General features: G+C 45.1%; 1 protein-coding gene across 5 annotated transcripts in view; it reads left to right on the top strand.

The window, feature by feature from the left end:
• The window catches only part of ARHGAP26 (Rho GTPase activating protein 26), a 703,968-nt gene that overhangs the window by 502,765 nt on the left and 175,987 nt on the right, over positions 1 to 25,216 (top strand). For all 5 annotated transcript variants that reach the window (XM_074313709.1, XM_019739058.2, XM_019739059.2 and 2 more), the window contains one exon: positions 10,098 to 10,134. In XM_074313709.1, the coding sequence (XP_074169810.1) occupies positions 10,098 to 10,134 (37 nt within the window). The remainder of the gene's footprint in view (positions 1 to 10,097; positions 10,135 to 25,216) is intronic.

Here is a 25,216-nt window from a genome sequence, read left to right on the forward strand (position 1 = left end):
GGGGGCGGGGGTAGGGAGGAGAGGGGGCGGGAGGGAGGAACACAGAGAGACATTTTGTTTAAGACTTCAGTTTTTATCTGGGGATGGGGTGGTCCCTCCTTTCCCCATGGAAACACCATGCTGATGGGCTTAGTGGGTTCACACCCTCTTTTTAATGTTACATCAGCCTGAAGCGGAAATGTAAAAGCCAGCAGCAGGCCCCTTGCACTGTGAGCTGGCCACATCCTACATATATGTCAGCTCACACGCCAGCGACTTGACTGCCATGCGTTTGATAACCAGTCAGCTTGTGTCCTTTCTGTTGCCTTTAAAAATTTCCTGAAATACTTTTCTGACTTGTCCATTACTTAGAGTTCTTTTTCCTCTTTTGCATCCAGTGTTTGCTTACCTTGGCTGGGGTTCTGATCTTGGGTTGAAAGCTAGGGAAGTTGCTTATAGGAGTTTTCAGGATTTCTGACTATGAAATGCAAGGAAATTGCATAATGTTGCAGCATTTCCTCTTCTTGTTGCTTGCTTGTTACCCAAAATACAGTAGTTCCTTCTAGAAGCTGCAGGAATTTGGCAGGTCCTACCATCTGATGGTCTATTGTGGTCTAGAGAGTCAGTGCTATCCTGATTTGAGGTTGAATTTTTCTTGAGGTAAAACAACAAAGTTTCCTGAATTATAACTATGGCAACAGTGTTTATACAACACAAATCAAAGTCCTGGGGGAGGGGGGCACCCACAACAAACAGTGTTAGCAGCCCCAGAAACATTTTGTTCATGCTGAATTCAACAGGACCAAAACCCAGTTAAAACACATGGTGTTACCTGCTCACTGGGTATCTGGGTGTAACCTACACCTCCAGGCTCCAGGAGGAGCTGTTACACCTTTTCCCTTGAAATTGTATCAGCTCCATTTGCAACTTCTCACAGGGAAGTGCAGTAAGTGCCAGCGACACTCCAAATGTGCACACATCACTCTAAGGATAATTTACTCATCAAGGTCCTTATGACGTGCTCCTGACCCCCTGAGAAACACTGAGGCAAAAGAATGTGTATCTTTTGTCTTGAGCTCCCTGACCCTCAACCAGGAGTGATTTCTTGGGCACTAACTATACACCCAGTGCTGTGTTATGTGCCCCGTAGAATTGTGAGACAGGACTAGTCATAAGGGATTTATTTGGAGAAGAGAAATAATGGGAAATGAATAATTCTATTCTGAAGTATTACATTCCAGAGACGAGACTGCTAGAACAGTGAGCAGTCAAAGAAGGGAGATATTAGGGTGCTCTGCAGCCATCAAGTAAGTTAGAAAATCTTTGTGGAGGTAGAGGGAATGGAGGTAACATTCTTGAGCACTTTCAGGCACTGTGAGACCATTTCTACTGCTCCCAGTACCCTCACAAACTATTGTTATTCAACTCTACTTTGCGATGAGAAAACAGACTCGGAAATGTTCAGTAGCCGTCTAAAGGCACCAAGCTAAGAAGGGGTAGAAGCAGGCCTGATGCCAGGGCTCCAGCGCCCATAGCACGCTCTGTTCACCAACCTCCTTCACCCCAATCCATTTTCCCCTGTGCTGGAATCTGCTTGTACAGGTGAAGGGACAGGCTAACAACAATTAAACCTCAACTGAAGTTGAATTTGTTAGGCCAGCAATGCTCAGGGCTGCCTTCTAGATGAAATGGAGCTTAGTCCTGTGTGTCAGAATGAGACTCAGCCATCCTCCCTGCTTTAGGGGCTCCTAACTGTAGTTATTTATATCTAGCTGAACTCTACCTTCCTTGGACTCTACTTTTATCTCCCTTCAGAATAGTCAGTCTTCCCTTTCTTCCACATGACAGCCCTGTGAGCATTTGAAGACTGGTATTGTGATGTCTGGAAGCCAGAGCTGTGGCTTTGGGAAATACATCTTGCAGGAGCCATGTGTATGACAGATTGGAACAGAGAGGCAGCAAAGCCAGCAAGATCAGGGAGAAGGCCGATGGCAAGGTCCAGAAAAGAAGACAAAACCTGACCTCCCTCAGGAAGAGAAATGGGATCAGGAATAGATTCAAGGCATAAAATGATACAGTTGATCAATTTTGGAGCTGACTGGACATGTGAGGCAGAAGGAAGGGAGAACCAAGGATGACATGAGGATACTGTTTTATTGGACCTTGTTTCATATTTTTCTTTATTCTTCGTTCTAGAGTTCCCCATGAAGCTTAACTAGGCTTTTCTCTCATGAGCTTTTTTGTATTTGCTATGACTCTTGGTTGTAAGCAACAGAAACACAACTTAAAAAAAAAAAAAAAAAAGGGTGTTGTTGGTTCAGTCATGGAAAGGGCGGGGAGGAGCCTCAGATGCATTTAGATGAGAGGGCTCAGACGTGCCACTGCAATCAGCTCAGGTCACGGCTCCGCTGCCCTTTGACCTGTCTCGCTGTGGCTTACCTGTATGGTGGCAGAGGGGGCCACAAAAGTTCCAGGTACGTATCCTATTCTCCCAGCAACACACAAGATCTCATCTCAAGCCGTTGTAATAAAAAGTATTAAAAACAAGTATTGTTGCTTGTGTTTGCCCTGGGCCAAATCACATGCTTAGTCTGGTGCTGCAGTATGTAGACCACATGGGCAAACCTGAAGAGGGGGTTGGAATCAGCCCTTCCGCCCCCCCGAAGAAAAAATACCCCAGAACACCAGCATTGACTTACTTGGTGGGCAGGTGACCCCCCAAGGAAAATGAGGGTGGTATCCCTAGAAAAAGAGGGACTTGGGTGCTGAGCAGGGAGTAGTAGCAGGTGTCAGGGCATGGTGTACCCCCATGTTACTGAGGACTTGTACAAGAGATAAGCCTTTTCTGTCCTGCCCGAACTCTGGAAAAGAAGGTTGATTTTTCTGTCTCTCCTCCTTATAATCGTATTGAACAGCAAGCAGCCATTTTTATTTCCTGGCGTGCGGTTGTGGGTGTGCGGGACGGCTTCAGGGGCCATCCAGGACACTCATCCAGTTGGCTTCCGGAGCCCAGCCATGCGGTTCCTTTTTGCTGGGCCCTTTTCCAAGAGACTCTCTGAGTCCTGGCGCTGCTGTTGCACAGGAGAGAGGAGACTCGGTCCCGTGAGGGCCAGGAACCCCTTCCTTACCTCTCATTTCAGACTCCCTGGTGACACTAGACTATGAAACTGTTAACAGCTTTTGTTGTCACCTGTTGGGTATAGAGCTACCATTCAGCATAGAAAATAAATGGCCATGTGAGGGATTTTCAAGGCCGTGTGATAGCCTTGAGTTAAACCAGATAAGATACCTGGGCTTCATATTGTCTCATAATAAGGCCTGAATTAGTGCCATTCCTCTCTAAGGTAAAGGTTCTGAGAGAATTTGCCAGATGTTTGGGAGAATGAGGTGCAGTCACCTGGGGGTGATGGGCCTGGCTCACCGTTCCTCTCTGCTCCATGATCAATGCATTGTCCACATCAGCTCCAACAAGAGGATTTCCTTTTTTAAATTTCAGTCTCTCTTTTATTCCTCCACTCAAACTGTCCATCTAGTCAGTACTTACTGAATGGCCTGCTGTGTGCCGGTTCCTGAGCCCCCGTTATGGGTAATCCTGCAGAACAAGAGCAAGGCTTTCCCACCTGTTCAAGAGTAGGCCATCGGGAAGAGCCATCAGGTACATTTTTATTGGCTTCACTTTCGACAGCCCCTCCCTAAAACAGCAAGTGCAGTACCAGTAGCAGGAGAAAGGGCCAGCCAAAGGGAGTGTTGGAGGCAAGAAATAGAAAAGCAGCAGCAGCCAACTCATTTGCCTTCTCTCGAGCTTGTTTTGTCACTTGAGCCGTGGGGACGAGAGGCACGTCTCTCCCGGGAGGAGGAGGAACCAGTACCTAGCTCCCAAGCTCAGGCCCCTCAAGTTGAGACACATCTTTATTTAGGCCGTGTTGTTCAAACTGGTTTTATCCCCACATGCTTAAGATTCAAAAGTTCCTTCTCGAAAGCTTTTCCAAGTGTGGTCAGTGGCCCACCGCGAGAAGATAGGATACCCATGACCCCAAAAACTCATGTCCATTATTGGGTGGCATTCCACAGACCAAGAGTGTCTTACTAGTAACTTTAGGAACAGGGGTGTTACTAAAAGTTCCTCAGTTCAGCCTGTTACTAGCTTGCTGAGTATTCAAGTGTGGTGCTCCATTAAGAAATCCGTCTGCCATACAATCCTTGACAAGGCTGGTAAGCTTGCTCTGTATGTGCTCATAGTTTTTTGGGAGGATATTTTTTAGGCATCCTAAAGTCTCTCAAGCTGGTTGTGGTTTTCAAGTACAGTCATACTTTATTAATTGGAAGTTTGTGGAATTATTGTTATGTTTAAATTGGGTGGAAATTTTGTTCTTATACGATGGCTGCACTGTTGTCATTTTAATTACTTAGTTTCTTTTGATTTCTTTGTTACTGGCCAATCTCGTTTTTCTCTTGGAGAGTGGGCCTCGGCAGGGAAATTGTATGCAGTTGTGGTTAAGTACGGATGCTAGTCAAGAGGGCTTTGCCACTTGCTGGCTTTTGTAACCTTTGGCAAGTTATTTCACCAACATGACGTTATGCAGTACAAGCAGTGGTAATACCCGTAGGCTTATGGATGAAATAAAATAATTCATGGAAATGATTCGCATGGTGCCTGGCACGGAATCGGTGGTGAAACAGTGGTTGGTGGTGGGTGGTTACTTTTATATTTGATTTCTGTTAAAAAACAAAATAAAATAAACATTGAGAATCCATTGCTCTAAAAGTTGACTTTAGATTGCCTCCTTCCTGTAGTCCCTTAATTAGTGTCAATTGGTGAAATTACAGTGCTAATGAGACCACTGTCACTTAACCCCTCAAGCTACATGCCCATGCTTAGCAGTCTGTCCTGTAGGGGCTAAGTGTGAAGGGAAGGACGGAGCTTGACAATGACCGTGAAGGGGAAGTGATGAAAGTTACTCTTAATAGAATACTCTGAGCCTTAGCATTTGTATTCTGTGCTCAGTGTTAAGTGTTTTGTATCTATTATCATTTCATTTTCACAACGCTGAGAGGTAGGGAATATTAGTATCCCTATTTTACAGGTGGCGAGACTGAGGTTTAGCGATGCTGAGTGACTGGAATGTATAGCCGATAATTGGTAGAGCCGGACTTTGAACCTAAGCAGCACATTACTGCAAATCTGTCACCACTGCCAGAGAAACAATTCAAAAGAGCAAGTCCTAGTGGTGGTGGATCCATTGTGTCACACGGAGAGAAGGGACAGATGATATCTGATGGTGTAGAACCGGCTTGTGCAGTATTTAAGTTGTTGGCACGTAGTTCTGTTTTGTGTGTCTCCACATTGGCATATCATGGGAACAACCAGGTGTGATGGGGTTTAGATAGCTCAGGCTACTTGGAAGAGACCTCAGGGAAATGGAGCTTTGGTATGAGTTCAAGTGCGGTTTAGAGAGGAACAGTAGTTTTACATAAATTTGCTTATGAATCTATTTCTCCAGCACCTTCATTTTGTGCAGACTTTGATACAAAGTTTGGTGTGGCCAAGTACTAATGCAGCTGTGTGTCAGAGAGAAAAGTGAGATTGTTTCATCTAATTATTGCTTTATTTGTGCCTGTAATTTACAAGTTAAAAGAAGTTCCTCTCTGCTTTCTTAGTAAGGCCTGGAAAATGGTAAGAAAGGTTACCCGCAGAAAAATTCTGGGAATCCAAATGATTCTGTAGTCTCTCTGAATTCTCTGGGGACATATAAATTGAATTGGCTCAGCAGTGAACAGAATTTATTGCAAAATCACATTTTAGTGCAGAGGAACCATATGAAGGCTTTCCTCACCCTCCTTTGATTTATTAAATTTCACTCCCATTGTAGCTTCTGGGTGAGGACTCATAAAATTGTGGTGCCTGTGATTTGTGTCAAAGACCCACTTTCCTGCCTGGTGTTTATCTTCAGGATCAAGCCCTGTGGTTCCGAGAGAATATGAAGTGTCCCTTCTGTGCAGATGCCAGCTTGTTGCATAGGTTAATGGGGAATGCTTCAGGCTGGAGTCAGAAGGCCTTTCCCAGTCTCATTTTCTCTCTGACTGCTGGCAGGTTATTTCCTCCAGCAACTCACCTTCCCTAACTGCCCAGGACATCTGATCACCTTTATCTCACCACCACCACCACCACCATCATTATCCTCATCATCACAATGTCTTACTTATCATGTGGTTAGTGGGTAAGAGCTTGGGCTCTAGAGACAGACTGTAGGCATTCTTGTCTGGATTCTGCCCACTTGCAGCTGCCTGACCTTGGGCAAGTGACCTAACCTCTCTAATGCCTCCATTTGCTCATCTGTTTGATGGGAGTAATTAGGTTGATGTGAGGACTAAACAAGATTGTGCATATAGAGTGTTTGGCCTGGTGTCTGATGCATAACTAGGCTTTTGTCAGTGTCATTTTTGTTCATGTATTATTGCTGTTGTAACGACTCCATCATGATTCTCGGAAGGACCCTGATAAGATCAACACAGGTCATTTCCGTTCTCTAGAGGGATTCACCTGAAAACATTCATTGGCACGGATAGTTAACAGATCTTCATGTTCAGTGTTCAGCAGAAGCTAGAGCATACCTATATCCAAGTTTATAAAGCTGGAAGGCTGAGAAGCTTGAGTGTGGCCACATTCAGAGCCTCACAGTACTCTGGCTAAGCAGGACAGATAGACTATAGCTTTAGTTGTTGAGAAGATGCATTAACTGATTCAGTCTTCCTAGTCACCATAATTCAGGAACTGTTTAGTGACTCGTGTCCCCTTGAATTGATCCTGGGAGTTGGGTTCTATCCTTTTAAAACAAAGCCTCTAGAGGTGCTTACTTGAAAGCGTATAAATTCAAGCTAACTCTGCTAATCCTTAGAAGCCATGGCAAGAGACCTTTTATTTCAGGAAATTGCCCTCGCCTCTGAACTTGCGTCTAACACTGGTGGGCAACTATGATTTCTATAGAAGAAGGTTTCCCCAGAACAGACTGACCGTTTCTCAAGGGTGAGTTGCACGCCCTTTGCCTCTGCCAGGGTGGAAGGTATTTATGAACCACTGGCTACTGGGGTGGCTTGGTAGCTCTGTGCATTTGCCACTGCCTGGAAATGTACAAGAGGGTTGGAACATCCCTGTATAGGCAAGTCAAATAGTGTACCACCCACCAGTTCCGTGTCCGTGGACAAACTGTGTAGTCTCTCTGGGCCTCCCGTCCACAACCATAGAATGGAACTAATACTAGCACCTAAGCCATGAGGTGGTTTTCAGGGTGAGATGACGTCATGTGTGGTAGCTGGTAAGTGCTCAGTAACCAAAGCCATTCCCTCTTAGTGCTGTTAGTTCTCTTAGTACAGAGGAAGCATATGAAGGCTTTCCTTACCCTGCTCACCTTCCTCACGGTTAGACGTAGGTGCCACCGTCTTACTGTGCCACCATCTGGCCTTTGCTGCTCCCCAAATCTGGCCCTTCCTGGTTGGGCCCTGTAGTCACGCATTTCTGGCAGGCATGGTTTATTAGCTTCACTTCAAAACTCATTCTCTTTGGCTCATTTACCCAACCAGACAGAGATTAATGGCCTGGCCTCAGAGGGTCGGGCGGCACATGTTCCTGGCATCTTTGGCTCATTGATCACATCTCTCCAGTGTGGGGAATGTGTGGGTGTTCCAGGCAGGGGCCCCCTGAGCCCCAGGAAACCTGGAAGGGAAGTAATTGGGTGCAAATTCACCTCCTAATTAAGGAGGGCTGGAAGCCCTGCAATTGGCTATTCTTTCTGGATTTTGTCATTTATAGATAGAAGCAAGATTCTCTGGGATAGGGTTTAAAATGTAATGGGAGGACCGAAGTGGTCAGGGATGTCTGATAAAAGTACTTGCCAACATACTCACATGGTCTCTTTCCCTGCACTTCCCTCACCCAACTCTCCAAGGTCAGGGAAAGCCATTCGTCATGGATCGCTGGTCCTAGCTCTGCCGAGGCTGCCCATGTCCCTCCCAGGGCACCAGCCCTGCGGGATGGCGTCACTGTCCCCTGGCCCCATCCCCATCTCCTCCCTTGCACTGATTGCCAACCACGCTGGCTTTCCTCCTTCCAAAAGGCCAGGCCTTTTCCATCTCAAAGACCTGGCTCGCTCTTGGCATCTGCCCCAGGTCTTCCCAGGGAGGTGCTCTCTCGTCACTCAGGTCTCAGGCAACTGTTACCTCTTCAGAGAAGCTTTGCCCCACCTCAGGTCCACAGGCGCCTCTTTTATTTTCTCCACTGTCCTTGTCAATACTTGAACATCATATTTGTGTATCTGTTTATTTCTGTTCTTTTCCCCCCTAATCGGTAGGTTCCAGGAGGACAGAGGTGATAGCTGTGGGGTTCGTCTGTAGCCCCAGCACCTAGAACACTGCCTGGCCATTCTAGGCACACAATAAGTACTGTTAAATGCACAAAAGGTATAAACAAATTCATGAATTACACATAACTTTAGAAAGTACCCATTCAAGGCGTCTTCACAGTTTTCAAAGCCAGTATCCCCTTATTTGATAGTCACGTAAATGAAGGGAAGGGGGGAGGGCATTTGGATACCTGGAGCCTTAGCTTCTCTCCCTGCCTCTTCTGCAGTCCTGGTTGTGGGTTCTGTGGGGTTCGATTTGAAAACCACGATCTAGTCCAAATTCTTCATTTGTATCCATGGGGGAGGGGGGACTGCTGCTGAGGGAGAACGGGCAACCGTGTTCCCTCAGGTACAGAAGCAATATCTTTTACAAGGACTGTAAGTGTTTGAAATACAGGTCTACTAATCAGAGGAAATTGAATATTTTTTTAGAGGGAGGGTAACATATAGCTTAATTAGGGTTCAAAGTTAGTATTTCTTGTCATCAAATCAATTGCAAATGTGCCTCTGCAATGACCAGGTTTAGCTCATAGCATGTACAAAAGCTGGCCGTGAGCTGGATTTGGCCTGCCAGCCATACTTTGCCAGTTCCCAATATGCTGACATTACTGAATGAAAGAAAACCTCTGCTTTAGAAAAAGATCATAGTGCCCAAATCTTTCTTTGGTAATTATGATTCTGTAAGTATGAAAAGACATAGGGAGAAGTTGGTCATCATAACGTTAAAAAAAAAAAAGATATTCCATGGGATTCTGATGGCCTCTCTTGGTTGAATCACTTCGCCAAACATCACTGAAAAGAGCCACGGAACCCTAAAAGGGATTTTCACCTGCTAGGAATATTATACCTGTATTTTGAAAAATTACTGTGTTTTGAATATGATCAACAAAAAAATGGTGGAAATTTGTTTTCTTTCTTGTTACACAAATACCTACATAATATTGATTTTGCCTCCTGGCCTGCAAAGCCTAAATTTTTGCTGTCTGGCCCTTTACAGAAAAACCTTTCCAACTCTTACAGTAAGTGATTGTCTCTTTTGTATAGGACACTTTTCCTTTTTATGGATGGGGGCATTTTCCCTTTTATGGTTTCTGTAAGTTATTTAAGGGGTTTCTGTGGTAAAAGTAATACATTCTCCTTATAAAATTCAAGTTTACAAAAGTGTGTAAGGTAAAGAATGCTTGGTCCCATTTCCCAGTGTTAACATTTTGTTAAGTTTGTAATGAATTTTTGTCCTGAATTTGCCACTTACTAGCTGTGAGGCCCTAGTTAAAGTCTCCAAATCTCAAAGTCTCATTTATAAAACAGTGATAATAACAGTTTCTACCCAATAGAATTGTGCGGATAATTCGAGATAATTCATGTGAATTGCTTAGCACATTGCCTAGTGCACAGTTAATGCTTAATGATTTATAACTAATTTAAAATTTTTCTCCTTTTTAGCTTTATGCACACATATAGTTTGTTTTTATTAAAAGAAGGAATATGATTTTTTTTTTTACAGTAAAGTTCCACAGATGATTCTGATGTACACACACTTAAGAACAGCTGAAGTGAAACTGGGAAGTAGATGATTATAGAAGGGATTCACATTTGGGGGCTAAAAATGGTCTTCCATCTTATAGCACAAATTAGGGAAAGAGAGAAGGTAATGGTTTTCTTCAGTGAACCTGTAGCATGGTATAAAATGCACACAAGTAAATGTTCATTTCTATTTTCCAGGTCTACAACTCGAACAAAGACAGCCAGAGCGAAGGGAGTAAGTATGGTGCTTGGATCATTTTCTACAGTTGGGGTTGGGATTGGGCTTTGAGACGTGGCTACTCTGGGGAAGAGCCACCAGGAGGTGCTGTGGGCTTGTTGGGTCTGCCCCATTTCCCCCAGTGCAACCGGAGACACTTCCACCCTGATTTACCATGTCAGTGACTCCAGGACACTCAGTGAGCCTGACTGGCAAGGCTGTAATGACACTTTGCATTATATAACCCTTCACACTTTACAAAACATTTTCATGTACATTATCTCAGTTAATCCTAGGTCGTCTTAAGAATGTAGCTTCAATCATCACATAAAAGTCACTTAATCCAATAATATCCAGCTCCTCAAGAGCCCTGCACTGTGAGAAAGCCAGAATTGACTTTGCCTCCTGGAACAGTCTTGCCCTAAGGACTGGAGAGGCAAGAACTAGCGTAGTGATCATTTAGTAACTCGGTGTTCTCTGTGGCTTCTTTAGAGAGGAAGGAGTGGAGATGGTGAGCTCTGTAATAATACTCTTCTTTGATGGGAGTGACTCTGGCGGCCTCTAGAATATATAGGACATTTCCCCTGCTGCTGGCTCTGAGCTTCTGGTTAATCATGATTTCCAAAGGCACCTGCAACCTTGTGGCAATGAGGGGATTAAAATAAAACTGCTACAGCTACAGTGTTTGGGCTGATTATCTCCTTGGTGCATGGGAGAAAAACAGATTCCTTCCAGGTTGCTACAAGAGTACAAAGGAAATCCTGTCCCCTTGCCTCAGATTTGCTTTGTAAAGTCTACTTGGAAAAAAATTCAGGGATAGCCCTACCATGAATTCCAGTCATGTCAGAAAAATCAGTAAAATATTTGTGCCTTTCCATGTGGATAAAAAGAAGAAAGATGAGCTGTGTGTGTGTGTGTGTGTGTGTGTGTGTGTGTGTGTGTGTGAAATCCATTATAAGACCAAGATTTTCCCTCTTTCATTCTTTCCAAATTAAAAATTTTACCAGGAGTTTTATATGAGCTATTAAGTAATTTGGAATGGTTGCTTTTTGTAGGTTAAGAGGCCTTTCGGAGAGGGGAAAAAAAAAAGTTTCTTTCGTTTTTTTCCCCCTCAAGAATTGATCAAGGGAAATTTTTTCAAGCAAATATTCAAGGAAGGAAAGAAATCGTCTCCCCCACCCTCCCATCAGGTGGGATTGTTTTAGAATATCTGAAACCAACTCGGGCTAACTTGGGCTAAAATAACAATAGCAAAAACAATAGTAATAGCTATGAAGGAATATGGAAGGTTGTAGGGTAACGCACTGTAAGGTGGGGTGCGCTGAAGAGCCAGGCTTAACAATATACCAACTCTACAGACCCAGGAACCAATGAGAAAGGGTCTTCTGGATGATATTTGCAGGATGGTAAAACTAAACCGTTTTTAGTCCTTGCCTCACTCTTCTGACAATTTAGATTCTGAGGACAGATAGCATCCAGTTAGTCTATCTTGAGCTCACTCAGTGGAGCTCGAGTACTCACCTTGATCGACAGTTTCAAGGGTACCGTATAAAATGGGAACAGAGTAGTTTGCCAGAGGGAAACCAGGGAACCCACCAGGACAAGAGAGGCCAGATGTCAAGCAGGCGTAAGTCACAGATGCCCGTCCTATGCCCCAAGCTGGGACACGTTACTTCTAGGGACCCAAGAACTGTGGAGGGGGAGAGACATGTGACTAGAGACCCCCAACCTGACGTTTCCTTGTAGCTGATCTGATGACCCTGCTTCTCGCTGCTTGAGGTGAGCGCCAGTAGCTGTGAAAGATGAGCCGAGTTCTCTCGGTGGGCGTGACAGCTGGCGCTACCGTTCTGCAAGGCCTTTCGGGAATATGCATTGGAAGCCTTTAAAAAGGAAATATCCTAGGGTCCAACAATTTGTCCTAAAGAAATAGACTAGAGTGCAACGATGTCTGTGGAACAAAGTTCAGTGGATCATGGGTAATAATAGCCAACAATTGGAGACGATCTAAATGTCCAATGGGATATTGATTTCAAGTGTTGTAGAGTACTACGTAGCCTTTAAAAAGCACAAGAGAGATCTGGGTATATTTGTAGAAATGGTGCACACAGTATATTGTTCATTGAGTTTTTTTATAAATCAGGTTATAGAACAATACATTTAATAAAATAAATTATTTGATTTATCTAAATATAGTGATAGAAAAAAGTCTGTAAAAACATTTTTCATCAAAATCTTTAACAGGATGGAGGGTGGATTATTGGGAGGGACTGACCTACTTTAAGTACCTCTCTATGCTTTGCATTGCCTATACAGTGAGCTCATGTTTTACAATGATAGCTATTAAATAGATAGCATTTATTGACCACTTACTGTGTTTCAGGATGTTTTGTGCACATTAGTTCATTTAATGCTTGCAACACTCTGTGAGATAAGTGCTTTTGACCTACTTTGTAGACTAGGAAATTGAAGCGAGTAAACTCAAGGGACATAATCTGAGTTCTAACTCTAAAGGCTCAACTGTTAACCACAAGGATAGTCTACCTCCCTAGGAAAAGAGCAATACAAAAAGTTCCATTTTGGAAAACAGAGCCACTTGCAGCATTGTGCTTTTGGCGTCCCGTTATTCACAGAGCACAGAGTTGGCTGCCTGGAGCCTGTACTGCTTCTCCAGTTGCTTACCCTTTCACTTAGCAAGCAGGAGAGAAAACGGTGGCTTAAAACACGTGGGCCACTTTTCCAGGAGTAGTTTAGGTAGAACTTAGTTTTCTAGGGTATTAAGATGTCTGATGACTGATTTCCAAGTTGGCAAACCCAGAGCGATGGTGTGGGTTGGTGCTTCCTCACCTCCTGTGGCATTGGGACCCCTTTTTCGTATCATATGGTGCCGTAGCCGTCACTCCCCTCCGAAGTGGTTGTATTTTTAGTATCTCTTGGTCACAGTAATTTGCAGTTTCACCCCACACCCACCCATAGGGCTCATCTGCCACAGGTGGCAGTCTTGGCCAGGGTCTGAATTGTTCTGCAATTCTCTGTTTGTACCACAATCCAAACTCTTTTAAAGTTAAGAAGTCAATCTGATACGAATTTACAAGTGGGGCATTGCTCTTTTCACCTTTAATATCCAAATTCCAAATGTCTAGCATTCTCTTCCTGGAAAATATTTGGGGATTGGAATTTGAATGCCAACATTTTGTCGCAGAGCCAGAATGGGCAGGTAGCAAAAGGAAATTCCCCTGGGGCACTTCTGAATACGTTCCTTTCATCTTGAAATTTCTCTCAGGGCATACAGTGCCTGTGGGGTATAAGATGGGGCCATAAATAATGTCTGTCAGCTGCTGGTATTTTCCGAATGGCCCAGTTGCCAGGGAGAGGATGGCAGCAGATAAATACATACTCATTTCTTTGCAGAGCCTTTTTTCCTCTCCTCTTCTCTGTTCTCTATTTGTATCTCAGATACAGAGGGATTGAATTAATCCTACTCCCCTGTTGATGGCACGTTATCGGCACAGGCCCCTCCATGCATTCATTTTCATTCCCTTTTCATTCTTTTCTCGACTCCTATTCCGTTCCTCCCCTACAGGCCACCATTCTAATGTGCACTTTTAAACTGTGTTCTTGCACAATGTGCGTCTTTTATCCACCTGTGTTTTTAAGTTATATACGTGGTTATATGTCTTGTTCTGTTTCTCACTTTGCTCCCTCGGCATTGTGTCAGGAGCCACCCATGTTCCTCTGTCTGCTTCTAGCCTGTGGCCTCGGTCTGCTGCATCCCCGTGGCAGAACCTGCAGATCTGCTTTAGCAGAGATGCTCTCATCCTCCTCATGCCTCCCACGCCATCACTACTAACGGCAGTGCAGTGACTGTCCGCGTCCCCCTGCATGAGAATTTCCTTAGCTTCTACCCATGAGGATGCTTGCCGGTCGGTCGAAGGGTCTGTGTGTACTGTGTCCGAGGGAGGGCTGTCATGTTCTTCTCCAGAGCGTTCTGGCCACAGTCCCCAGCTCGGCCTGAGGCGCTCTCCTTTCCTGCCAGCTTTGGCCTTTATTCAGCTTTCTAATTTTCCGTCAGTCTTATAAAATGGTAGCTCAGTGTTGCCTTAATTTGCCTTTCTCTGATAATGAGTTTGAGCATCTCTTTGTATACCTTTTTACTGGATTTCCTCCCCTGGCTTTATTTATTTATTTTTTTGCCAATTCATGTCCTTTGCCCATTTTTGTCTTGCAGTTGCCATCTTTTCTTGTTGATTTGTAAACTTCCTTCTCTATTCTAGATATCCCTTCTTAGTTGTAGATTTTTAAAATATTTCTTTCCATCTTGCCATCTCTTTATTTCTATTATGTGTGATATCCTTCCTTGAGTATAAATCCTTACTTTTTATATATTCAAATTCATCATTTTTTTTTTTTGCCTTCTGGTTTATGATTTTCAAGTTATGTTTTAAAGAAGGCCTTTCTGACCCATGTCACAAAGATGTGCAGCTACATTTTCTTTTATTGGCTTCATGATTCTGTCTGACTGACACCTGCCATTGTAGATGGTGTTTCATGCATGAAGATCCAGTTTTGTTTTTATCCACATGAAGTGTCAGCTTTCCTACTAACGTCTACTAAACTATCCATTCTTTCCCTCTTTCACTTGTGGTGCCGGCTTTATGGTACATTAGGTTTGCATGTCTGTGCTCGGTCTCTCAGCTCTTTATTTCCTTGGTCTGTTTGTTCTTGTGCTCAGACTTCTCTGGTGTTAATATAATGACTTTGAGGCAAGTCTTAATATCTGTTAGTTTAAGTCTCCTCTCTTTACTCTCCTTTTTAAGGGTTGACTCAGCTGCTTGTGGACCTTTATCCTTCTGTATAAATTCTAGCATATGTTTGATAAGTGCCTCAAAACCTTAAAATTTTCATTTGGGGTTGCACTGAATGATATGAATTACTTTGTAGAAAATCGACACTTTTATAATATTATTAACTTATCTCCTCTAAGAACTCTGAATGTCCTTCCATTTATTCAGACCATCTGTGTTCTTTATTAGTTTTTGTTTTCTGCCTGGAGGTCTTGTGTATGATTGCTTAAGTTAATCCTTAAATACTGTATTCAAAAACCAATCTGCTATTTTTGCCAGTCCTCTGGGCCTCTCACCCCATATGGATCCTGCTGCCATCAAGGGTCCTTCCCTGGATTTGTTCCTGGTATGTCAGGAATATGCATCAGGGACACCTAGTTTTCTCTCCTTGGTCAAATTCTTACCTGGTAGAGAAGGAAGGGAAAAGATGGGAGGAAGGATAGTAAGAGGAAGGATGTGTGGTTTGTTGCTCCCTAGGCGTCTTACTGCAGGAGTGCTCTTACCTGTGGATAACCTAGACTGCTTATACCTGTCGCTGACTTGCTGACTTTATTATTCCGAAGAACAGGACTCTGCCTTGGGCAGGACCCCCTCCTCCCACCCCCCCTTCGCCATTCTCATGTGTTTCTCCTGAGTCTACCTGTCCAGTTGCTTGCCGCACCTTTGGTTGCAGTTGCGAGATTTACTCCCCAAAGGCTCTGAGCAGGAGGAAAAGCCAGGAAATGGCTTGTTCTCAGCATAGACTGCTGTTGTTCTGTAGTCCCACCTGAGGGAAAGTTAGGAAGCTAAGAACTTGTCAGCGAGGTATCTGATCCACCAGTCCAGTGCGGGACTAAGGGAAAGGCAGGCTTTTCTAGCGTGAGCGGGTCTTTTCCAAGTTTGAAGCTTTAAATAATAAATGTCACTGCCTATTAACTCTAAAAAGATTAGCTTGTTTATAGAAATGCTGCTCTCCCATGGCTTCTCCAGCTGTTTGAAGGCTGACGGCTGACAGATCAAGACAGAGAGGGCTCCGTCCCCTAATCTTTATTTCCCAGTGCCACTTCCTTTAATGTGAGTATTAACTCGGATTCCATAGGCTCATCAGATTATCGTCATGGGCATATGCCCGAGTGGCTCAGCTATGCCTTCGCATGCACCCCACGACCCAGCTTAACACCCACCATCTGGCTTTGCAAGAAAACACTGCAGTTTGCTTACTCTGCTTCCCGCTTGTTTGATGTGTTTTTGTTTGCTCTACCTGAACCTTTACTAGATTTAAGCACAGTAGTCGAGGCTTCTTATAGTTCTTCATTCAATTACTCATCTTGGAGTTCTTAAGGTCCTGTGGCCCCTGGCGACCTGAGTCCTGAGGGTAAGGAAATCCACAAGCAGAGCACGTGCCCCTGACTTTGAGGAGTGTATGGTCTGCTCCTGCGGGTCAGATCCTCAGGAGACAGTCTTCCGGTGAAGGCGGGTGTGTGTGTATTTATGCTGTCTGCAGTTGTACCCAGTGTGCAGACAGAATGCCCACAGCCGGCTGGTTTGACAGTGAGCTCAGAACGGGCTTCCATCTAGGTGAGAGAAAGACTTAAAAAATGGGAACTTCCTACCCCCCCAAGAAGGAAATAGAGCACTTCCTCTTGGCTTCCAAGTCTTAGTCGCTTCATTTCTTCCAGTTTGTTTTTAATCTAGTACTTTCACAAGAATCCTTCGTATTTGTATAAAGCTCAAGAATCCACTAGTTTGCCAGCTTGTCATTCATACTGGGACATGGGGGCAAGAGCAGCGACTGGAGAAAGAATGCAAAGTCGGAATTAGGATTTAGTCACCGGTAGGGTCCAGACATTGAATCTCACTCCTAAGCAGGTTGAAAAACATGTATTTTCGCTTATTATAAAAATACCATGAACTCATTATAGAATATGAAGGAACTATAGCAATGATTTTCAAAAATTCAATAAAAATCATCTGTACTACCACCCCCAGAGATATTTCCTTCTTGCCTTTTTTTCATGATGTAGTGTATGTATTTGTCAATGTCAATATGTATTTTGACTTAATTGGTATTATACTGAATATACTTGTTTACATTTTGCTTTAAAAACAGGCAAGCATTTTCCCACATCATGAAAATTGTTTATAAATACCATTTGTAATGGTTGTGTAATATTCTGTCATAGGATTATATCCTAATCCAGTGAACCATTTCCTATCGTTGGATTTCAATGTCCTTTCCAGATTTTTGCTACTATGAGTAACATCAGCCTGAGCGTCCCTGTACCTCAGTCTTCGTACGTATCTCAGATACTTTCCTGTGGTCGATCCTGCCATGTGGATTGGAGAGAGCCGGTTCTCTGGAGGGTACTGGGTGGGTGGTATAGATTAGCGTGCTGACACACTGGCTGTGGAGCCGAGAATTGGAGCTGGACCTCTCTGTGCTTCCATTTTCTTCTCTGTAAAATGGGGATAAATAACAATGCCTACCTCAGAAAGTTGCTGTGAGGCTTCGTGTTCGCAGCATCTGGCATATTAGCTGGGAAGTGCCTGATTCCTGTTGGTACTTAGCCGTCTTCTTATCGGGCCGTGCCAGTTACTCTCATGTGAGAAGGGAAGGCTCACTGGATTGGCAGAACTCCTGCAAGGAGCGAGGAGAACGAAGGGCCGCAGCCAATATTCCTGCTGTTTGCAGGCTTGGTGCTTTATGAGTGTTGGTTCGTTTAATCCTCATGAGTGCATTTCTCAGAGAGGGGTGGACACACGACTGGTGGTACCTGAGATCATGTTAGACGTACCAGGCAAACATTGTCGATGATCATTTACGTGAGGTGGGGGGGGGGACGTGACTCCAGGAATCCTCCAGGTTTTCTCAGTGTCGTTGCTTAGCACACGGGCTGGCTTTTTAAATGAAGGGCCAGATAGTAAATAGTTTCAGTTTTGTGGTGCTATTGAACGGTACTGTTGTAGTGTGAAAGCAGCCGTAGACAACACAGCAACGGATGGGTGTGGGCGTTTACTAATAAAACTTCAGTTGCAAAAGAGGCAGTGATGAATTTGGCCTACGGACTATATATATAGGATGTTAATCCTTAGCTTAATAAAAGGATAAGTTTTAACAAATTAGTCTAACATGGCAGGAAGTTATGGCAGGGAGCAAGGAACGTGGTATGTGAATCGTTGCTGTTGACAGAAATGCCATTTGCGGCTGAGTTTACAGTTGAACAAACAGGCTTAAAGAGGTTCAAGTGGCACAGTCGAGACGTTGTGGAGCTGATGTTCAAACCATAGTCTGCCTAACGCCAAGCTCATTCCCCCCACCCCTCTTCTTGCTATACGTGAAATCTCTGGTCTGTTCTGCCATCCTGTCATTATGTGGCCAACTCATTGGGGCTGGAAGGGGTTACATCATCAACTGCCAACAACTAACCCACCCAGCTCTTTGTGGTTGGGGGGCCATTCCATATTCCTTCTTAGTAAGTCTCCTCGTCAGAGCCGTCCGTGGCACGTGATGTTGGGAGAGCCAGGTCACGTGTTTCCGTGCCTCTCAGGCTTCCCAGGTGCAGAACCGTCTCCTGGCCCACTACCCTCTCCTGCAGGCATTTGGCAGCACAACCAGAGCCACTCTGTGTTGTTCTGTTACTCATCGTCCTGGAGGCCATCGTTCAGATCCAGCTCTCCAACACTGTTTATTCAAGACTTTTCTGGTTTCATGAGGACGGGACTGAGCGCCCGGGAGGAGACAGCGAGGGTGTGATTACCTCTGCTCTGCGTGTGCTCTGCCCTGCGTCTGATGTGCACACGCCCTTCGTCAGGGTGCCTCCGCTTCCCTCCATCTGTGCAAGAGAAAAAGAGATGTGGTCTGGAAGATTGCAGGGGAAGGCCCGATGGGATGGCGTGGATCACTGTTGTTGTTTTTTCTTAAAGGTTCTAAAGCCTGCGGCCATTACTAAAAGTCCAGCAGCCTCATGAAAGCAGCGGAGGACAGAAAAGAGGAATTTTTTTTTTTCCTTTTGCTCCTAGTCACCTTCAGCCTTTTGCTGTTTGAACACACACAGTTGAGGGGCAGGAGAAGGCAGCCACTGGTAACCAGGATCCCTGTGGGATCAGAGCCATCCAGTGGCTGCCAGGCCTCCGCTGGTCGGTGGCTTATAAATAGAACGTTTCCCCTTTTAAACCTGAGAAGGATGGCTGGCAATCCTGGGCATGGCGACCTGGCCTCCTGTGCCCTGGCCCACGAGGCAGTCAGCTGAGTGCACCTTCCCCTCCAGCTTTCCGTCCGCGCCTGCCAGGCCTGGGCTGATAGAAGACAGGCGCTCGCTCCCTCCCTTGCCTGCATTCCCTTCCAGCTGCCCCCACTCCTGCCTCGGCCCTCGTTCTTTCTCCTTTCCCCTCCCTCCTGTGCCCTGGCCGGTTTCTGTAGCCACCACTTTCACCTCCTGAGCTGCATCAGGTGCGATGCTGTAACACTTGCTCACCTAAGTGCTGACTTTCTACACCTCGCTTTTCGCGGTGACTCGTGTGCCCAACACAGTTGCTGTGGCCCCCTTAGAGCTCAAATTATATTTAGTTGAATGGTAACACCCTAGCTTGAGAATAGCCCTGGCTCGGGCACTGAGGCGAGCAAGAGAAGGAGGAGAAGGAAGAGGTTGTTTTCTTAGAGATTTGATTAGTGGGGTTTCCAGCCATTTTGTCTGGTGAGCCCCCCTGCCTCAGCGATATGACTGGCAGTGGTGCTTCTGAGGCGCATCTTAACAATCGGAGGCCTTGCCGCTTGTCCTAAATGACACTTACCAAATCCACTCGCTCTCTCAGCCAACATTAGACTGACAGATGCAGCCAGTGTCTGACTTTGCCGTGGCCTGACTTTCCCCTTTCCCGCGGCGGTGTGGGCTCTGGAGTGGCAGCAGACTGTGGCCCAGCAGGTGTGAGCCACCCGTGGGCATCCCAGTCTGGGCTTCAGCCAAGCAGCAGTGAGAAAGTCCCTGGCTGCATGTTTAACTCCTAAAGCCCAGTGCAAAGGGTTGTCGAGGTAGAGACTGAAAGATTTCCCGTTCTGCTTCCAAGGGCAGGCTCTCGATAGTATTTATTGAGCACAGACTGTGTGCTGGGCAGCGTGCTCAGTGTTTGACGTCCATCATTGCCATTTCGTCCTTCTAAGAACCCTATGAGGTAGATAGTATTATTGACCCATTTACAGATGAGAAAACTGAGGCTTCATTCTGTGTGCAAACTGTGGTTACTTAAGATCATTCCTTCCCAGCATAATCAGAGCTCGCAGCTCACATCCAGCACGTAAGATTTAGCAGAGGCGATCGCGTAGTGTTGCCCGCAGTGGGGATAGTGTTGAGTAGTGATTGGGAGCGTGGTCTCTGGAGTATTATCACACACATGGATCGGAATCCCAGCCTCACAACTTACTGAGTATGTGACCTTGGGAAATTAATTTCTCCAGGCCTTAGCTTCTTTAGCTGTAAGGTGAGGACAGCTTTAGTGCCTATATCATTGGTTTGTTGGGAGGATTAAATGGGATTAGGATGGAAATCCTTAGTTCTGTGATGCCTGGTATTCTAGGCAATCCTTAAATGTTGCCCTCTGCCATTATTATTATCAATAACATTATCTGGTACCAGATGCTACTTACATAAAAGCATGACCCTGGCTAGTCTCTGTAGAGCGCCGTCACAGGTGTTGCCTGACTTGATTTTCACAAGGCCCGATCTTACAGATGAGGAGGGGTCAGAGAGGCGAAGTATGTGCACCCACACAGCCACTTCGTGGTGGCTGTAGGCGCAGATCTTTGGCCTCTGATTCTGAATGTCCTCTCTTTCCCTGCCCTTTGCTACTTCACAGTGTGTTGTGACCAAAACATCTCTCAACTATTCCTGGGGCAGATCAAGGTGAGAGGACTGGTAGGTAAAGGCAGGCAAGGGACCTAGATGAGCAGAGACAATTGGTTCTCTGCTTAAAACCCTTCCATTTTGAGAAAGCTGGAGATGGTCTCATGTGGTTGAGAAATCAGTGCACAGCCACCCAGGCCTCAGGGCAGAAAGGAATTGAGGCCACTGGACTGCAGTTCGTTCTCGGGATATCCAGATCCCCGTGTAGGAGAAACGGTCCTGAGGAAGCTCGTTGGCGTTACCGCAGTGAGCCTTAGGCATTGTTGTTTCATGACTGTCCTGATTTGGAATTTGAAGGGGGAGTGGGAGACAGCAGATGTGAAAACCCACCAGGAAGCACTCAGTCCCCCACGAGCTGATCTGCAGCCCTCAGCCTGTGCCGTGCAAGAACCCAGACGCTGCCGCCCTGGCTGCCTTGCCTTGCCAAGAACTGGGATACTTTACAGCTGTTTTAGAGTCTCCCTTACTCAGGCTGAGAGCTCATACGTTTATTCCAGGCCAGGCAGGGATTTCATCTTTTTTCCTGCTACCTATTTTACTTTCTTTACCCTATGTCCCTCTCTGCTTATTTTTCTCTGTGTGTGTCCGCAGAAACCATGACAAAGAAGATAGGTGCCTGTGTATGTGGTAGGTTAGGGAGGAAAATCTGATTAGCAATATTCATGCTTGAGGTCAGGGGATGAATGCTCCCTGTCAGTCCAATTTGTCTTGTGCTTCCCCCTGAGGCCCCTGCGCTCTAGAAGGTACCACTGTGTTCAGCCAGCTGCTCTCCATTCGAGGCTCCTGGAGTGTGGGGACTTCTTTACCTATTGGTTTCTGCGTCTCACCTGGTGGAAATATAGGTTATATTTGTTTCTTCATTCAGGAAGTATTTATTGAAGCTACAATAATGAACAAGGCAGATAAAGTCCCTGTTCTCATAGAGTTATACTGTTGAGAGAAACTGACAACAAACAGTAAGCAGATAAACAAGAGTATACTTTCAGGTGGAAAGATGTGCTCTGAAGAAATAGGAGCAAAGGGATAGAGAGTACCAAGGGGAGGGGTAACTGTTTTAGATCCCTGGAGCAGACTGCCTCTCTGAAGAGGTGACACTTGAGGAGAAAACTGAGCAAAGGGAGTCCCTAGAAGGACCAGCAAGTGCAAAGGCCCTGAGGTGCGGGCAATGAACTAGCTGCATTCTAGGAATGTCAGGAAGGACCGTGTGATGGGATTGGAGGAGGCCAGAGAGAAAGTGGTTGGGTAGGCATGTGAGGCCATGATCAGGAGGTAAGATTGTATTCTGGGTGTCATGCGAAGTCCCTAGAGGCTTGTGATCAGCGAGGGACCTGAGCCAATGTATATTTGTAAAAGATGACTCTGGCTGCTGGTGGGGAATAAACCACGGGTGGGGGTGGCGGTGAAGGAAGGGGAGGAGGCAAAAGTAGAAACAGTTGAGAGGCTCTTATAGCTGTCTAAGCAAAGGATGAGGGTGGTTTGGATTAAGGTATTAGCAATGGAGGTGGTGGGAAGTAGTTGGATTCTAGATGCATTTTTAAGTTATTACTGATAGGACTGGCCGATGAGTTGGATGTGGAGTGTTGAGAAAGCAAGGAATCTAGGATGACTGTATTGAAATAGGACATCTTGCTGGTAGAACATGGTACCCTCCCACCTTGTCTTTTCATCCACCATGCAGTGCCTGGCTTGGGACACGTTAGGACAGTAGCTCCCAAATGTATTATTTGTGTATCATCTCTATGATTTTTTTTTCATGTATACATATACCACCTGTATGATTACTTACTATTTTTTAAATCAATTCACTGTTTTTAACCTAAATTTATTTTAAAAGAAATATATCATGTTATGTATGATAAACCAGTACGTTCCCAATATTCATTAAAATAAGTGTACAGTTATTACAAACCACTTGGAATTATTTGTGAACGACTTGGAATTATTTCATATGCCACGAGTGTCACAAGCCAACATTACGTATTGAGATACTGAGCACTGGTGGATTGTTATTGTCAGCTCGGGAATGTGGTGTAGATATTGGCAATTAATCACTAGCCAGCAATCATTTCTGTTTGTCTGTAGTGATAATTGTTTGACTTGCTTGTTAGATGGTATAGTGTTATCTCAAGTATGATTCTCACATCCACTGAAGCATAGCACCTGGGAGGGCACCCAGAATCTGCATTGCAACAAGCATGCCCCCTACATCTCTGGTCCACTAGCTTCGAGGACTGCTGTTGGAATGGAAAGGGCAGAATCCAGAAAAGGGGATCCCCAGCCCCCTGTCTGTTGCTGACGAGCCATGTGAACTTCCGCAGAAGAGGGGGCAGTAGAGGAGGCCGAGCTGTGGAGTCAGGCCGAGCTAGAGTCCTAGTTGCGCCACTCACTAACGCCATCATCTTGTAGGAGCTTCTTAACCGTGTCTGAGCCGAGGTTTCCTGCCTGTAAAATAGGAATGATGATGAGGAGGATGAGGAGGATGGTGATGATGATGCTGCTGATGATGCTCTTACGTGCGTAGCCCAGAGCAACGCGGTCTGCTCGGTGACTGTCAGCTCCTGCTCTCATCATCGTTGTCACCGCTTAACATCCGGGGCTGGCTCTTCTCATCGTTCAAACCTAACAGATATATTGGGAAAATCAAATAAGCCATAATTTATTCATTTGTTCTATAAACAGTAATGTATTATCCTTCATTATGCTCACATTAGTGTGGAAACACAGCAAGAAGTTATTAGTAAGAATAGTCACAATATTTACCCCATGGGATTACTGTAAGGGTAACATGAACTTGGGAATAAAGTATTTCATCAACTGGAAAGTTTTATTCAAATATTAGGATGCATCCTAATATTGGTCCTACTGATGATGGCCATTTATTGAATAGCAAATAAGGCACAGTTGCTGTACATTTCATTTGACCCTCGCAACACGTAGGTGGGCTCTCCCCACTATACATGATGAGGAAGGTGGGTCTCAGAGAGGTGAAGCACCTTGCCTACGATCATATCCAGCTAGAGACAGGATTCTAATCCAGGTCTGTCTGTCTTTAAAGGTCATTGTTCTCTTTGCAGTACGTACCACTTCTGTGTGTGTGATTTCAGTTAATGTTAAAGTGAGTTCATAGCCCCTGAATGAGACCAGCTAGGGAGCAGAGTATAGCACAGCGTAGGCAGTGGAGTGGGGTGGAGCACAGGGTCTTGGGCAGCTGATCTGGAATTAAAAATTGGCTGTGGGTAATCCCCAAAGTAGAAAATTCATATCTAGACAATTATCCAATTATCCCGCTTTCCTGGACCCCACTGGAAACTTCTGAAAGCTGCCACCGTGCGTGCAGTTTCCCAGGAACCATAGCCAAGGAGCCCTGGCAACTCTGGGGCTTCACGGAATTGGGAGAAAAGGTGTGAGCCCCTCTGAGCATGTGAGTCAATTGGAAATCTATTATCCAGGTGGATTTCATATTTAGTTCAATGTGGGTGTTTTTCTTCATGGATTTTAATGGTGCTGAAATTGATTAAATTCAGAAGGAGCAAAGCAGGCCAGACTCTAAAGAGCAAATCATGTTGGGAAATTGAACAAATTTCTGTGGTGAGAACATGCCCCTAGAGCTGTTCATAAAATGTCCATAAAATGGTGGCCTGCTCACAGTAATCCTATACAATCTCCTATATCCTTCCCCGTTAAAAATGGGGCGGCAACGTCCTTTACCTCTCAGTTCTCTCGTTTCTATGCAAACATCCAGCACTTCCAGCAAATTCCATTTCTTCCATAAAAGACTTGATAGTTTTTGTTTGTTTATTTGTTTGTTTTTAATCAAAGGAAAATTGAATGAGTTTCCTGGGGAGAAAATTTCAGGCCAGACAAAAGCTGTTGAATAGCAGCTTTAGGAACGTGGTCACCTATTCTGCTGTGGGCTGAGACTACTCCAGTAGATCAGCTCCCCTTCTTTGAAAAAGGACTCATCTCCTGAAGATCTGTTAGAATTCCTGGATGTGCATATGGGGTAACATTGGGGTGTGTCCCAGAGCGTTGTTTTCACAGACTTTATGTCCGTCAGTCAACCGGTATGGAAAGGTCCCTTCTGTTCAAAATTGGTGGTTTGACCACTTCTTGCATAATTTCTTCGTGTTCTGAGTACGGAGGATTGGAGTAGGGCAACAGCAAGTCAGTGATTTCCAGAAAAGGGCTCCTGGACCTGAAGAGTGAGTTCTGTGGGATAGCACTAAGCTCTAGGGAGCAATACCCTGGTTTTCTAGGGCCTTCCTCAACCCTCAGGCCTGTCGGACTGTTTAGGTGGCCTGGTTAGTATGAGGTGAAGAACACCTCACCCCACCTGCCTCATCACCAGCCCCAGGTTCACACCACATGCAGCTTGGTGATGAT

This window comes from Rhinolophus sinicus, linkage group LG10 (genome assembly GCF_036562045.2).
Source record: "Rhinolophus sinicus isolate RSC01 linkage group LG10, ASM3656204v1, whole genome shotgun sequence".
Lineage (NCBI taxonomy): Eukaryota > Metazoa > Chordata > Mammalia > Chiroptera > Rhinolophidae > Rhinolophus > Rhinolophus sinicus.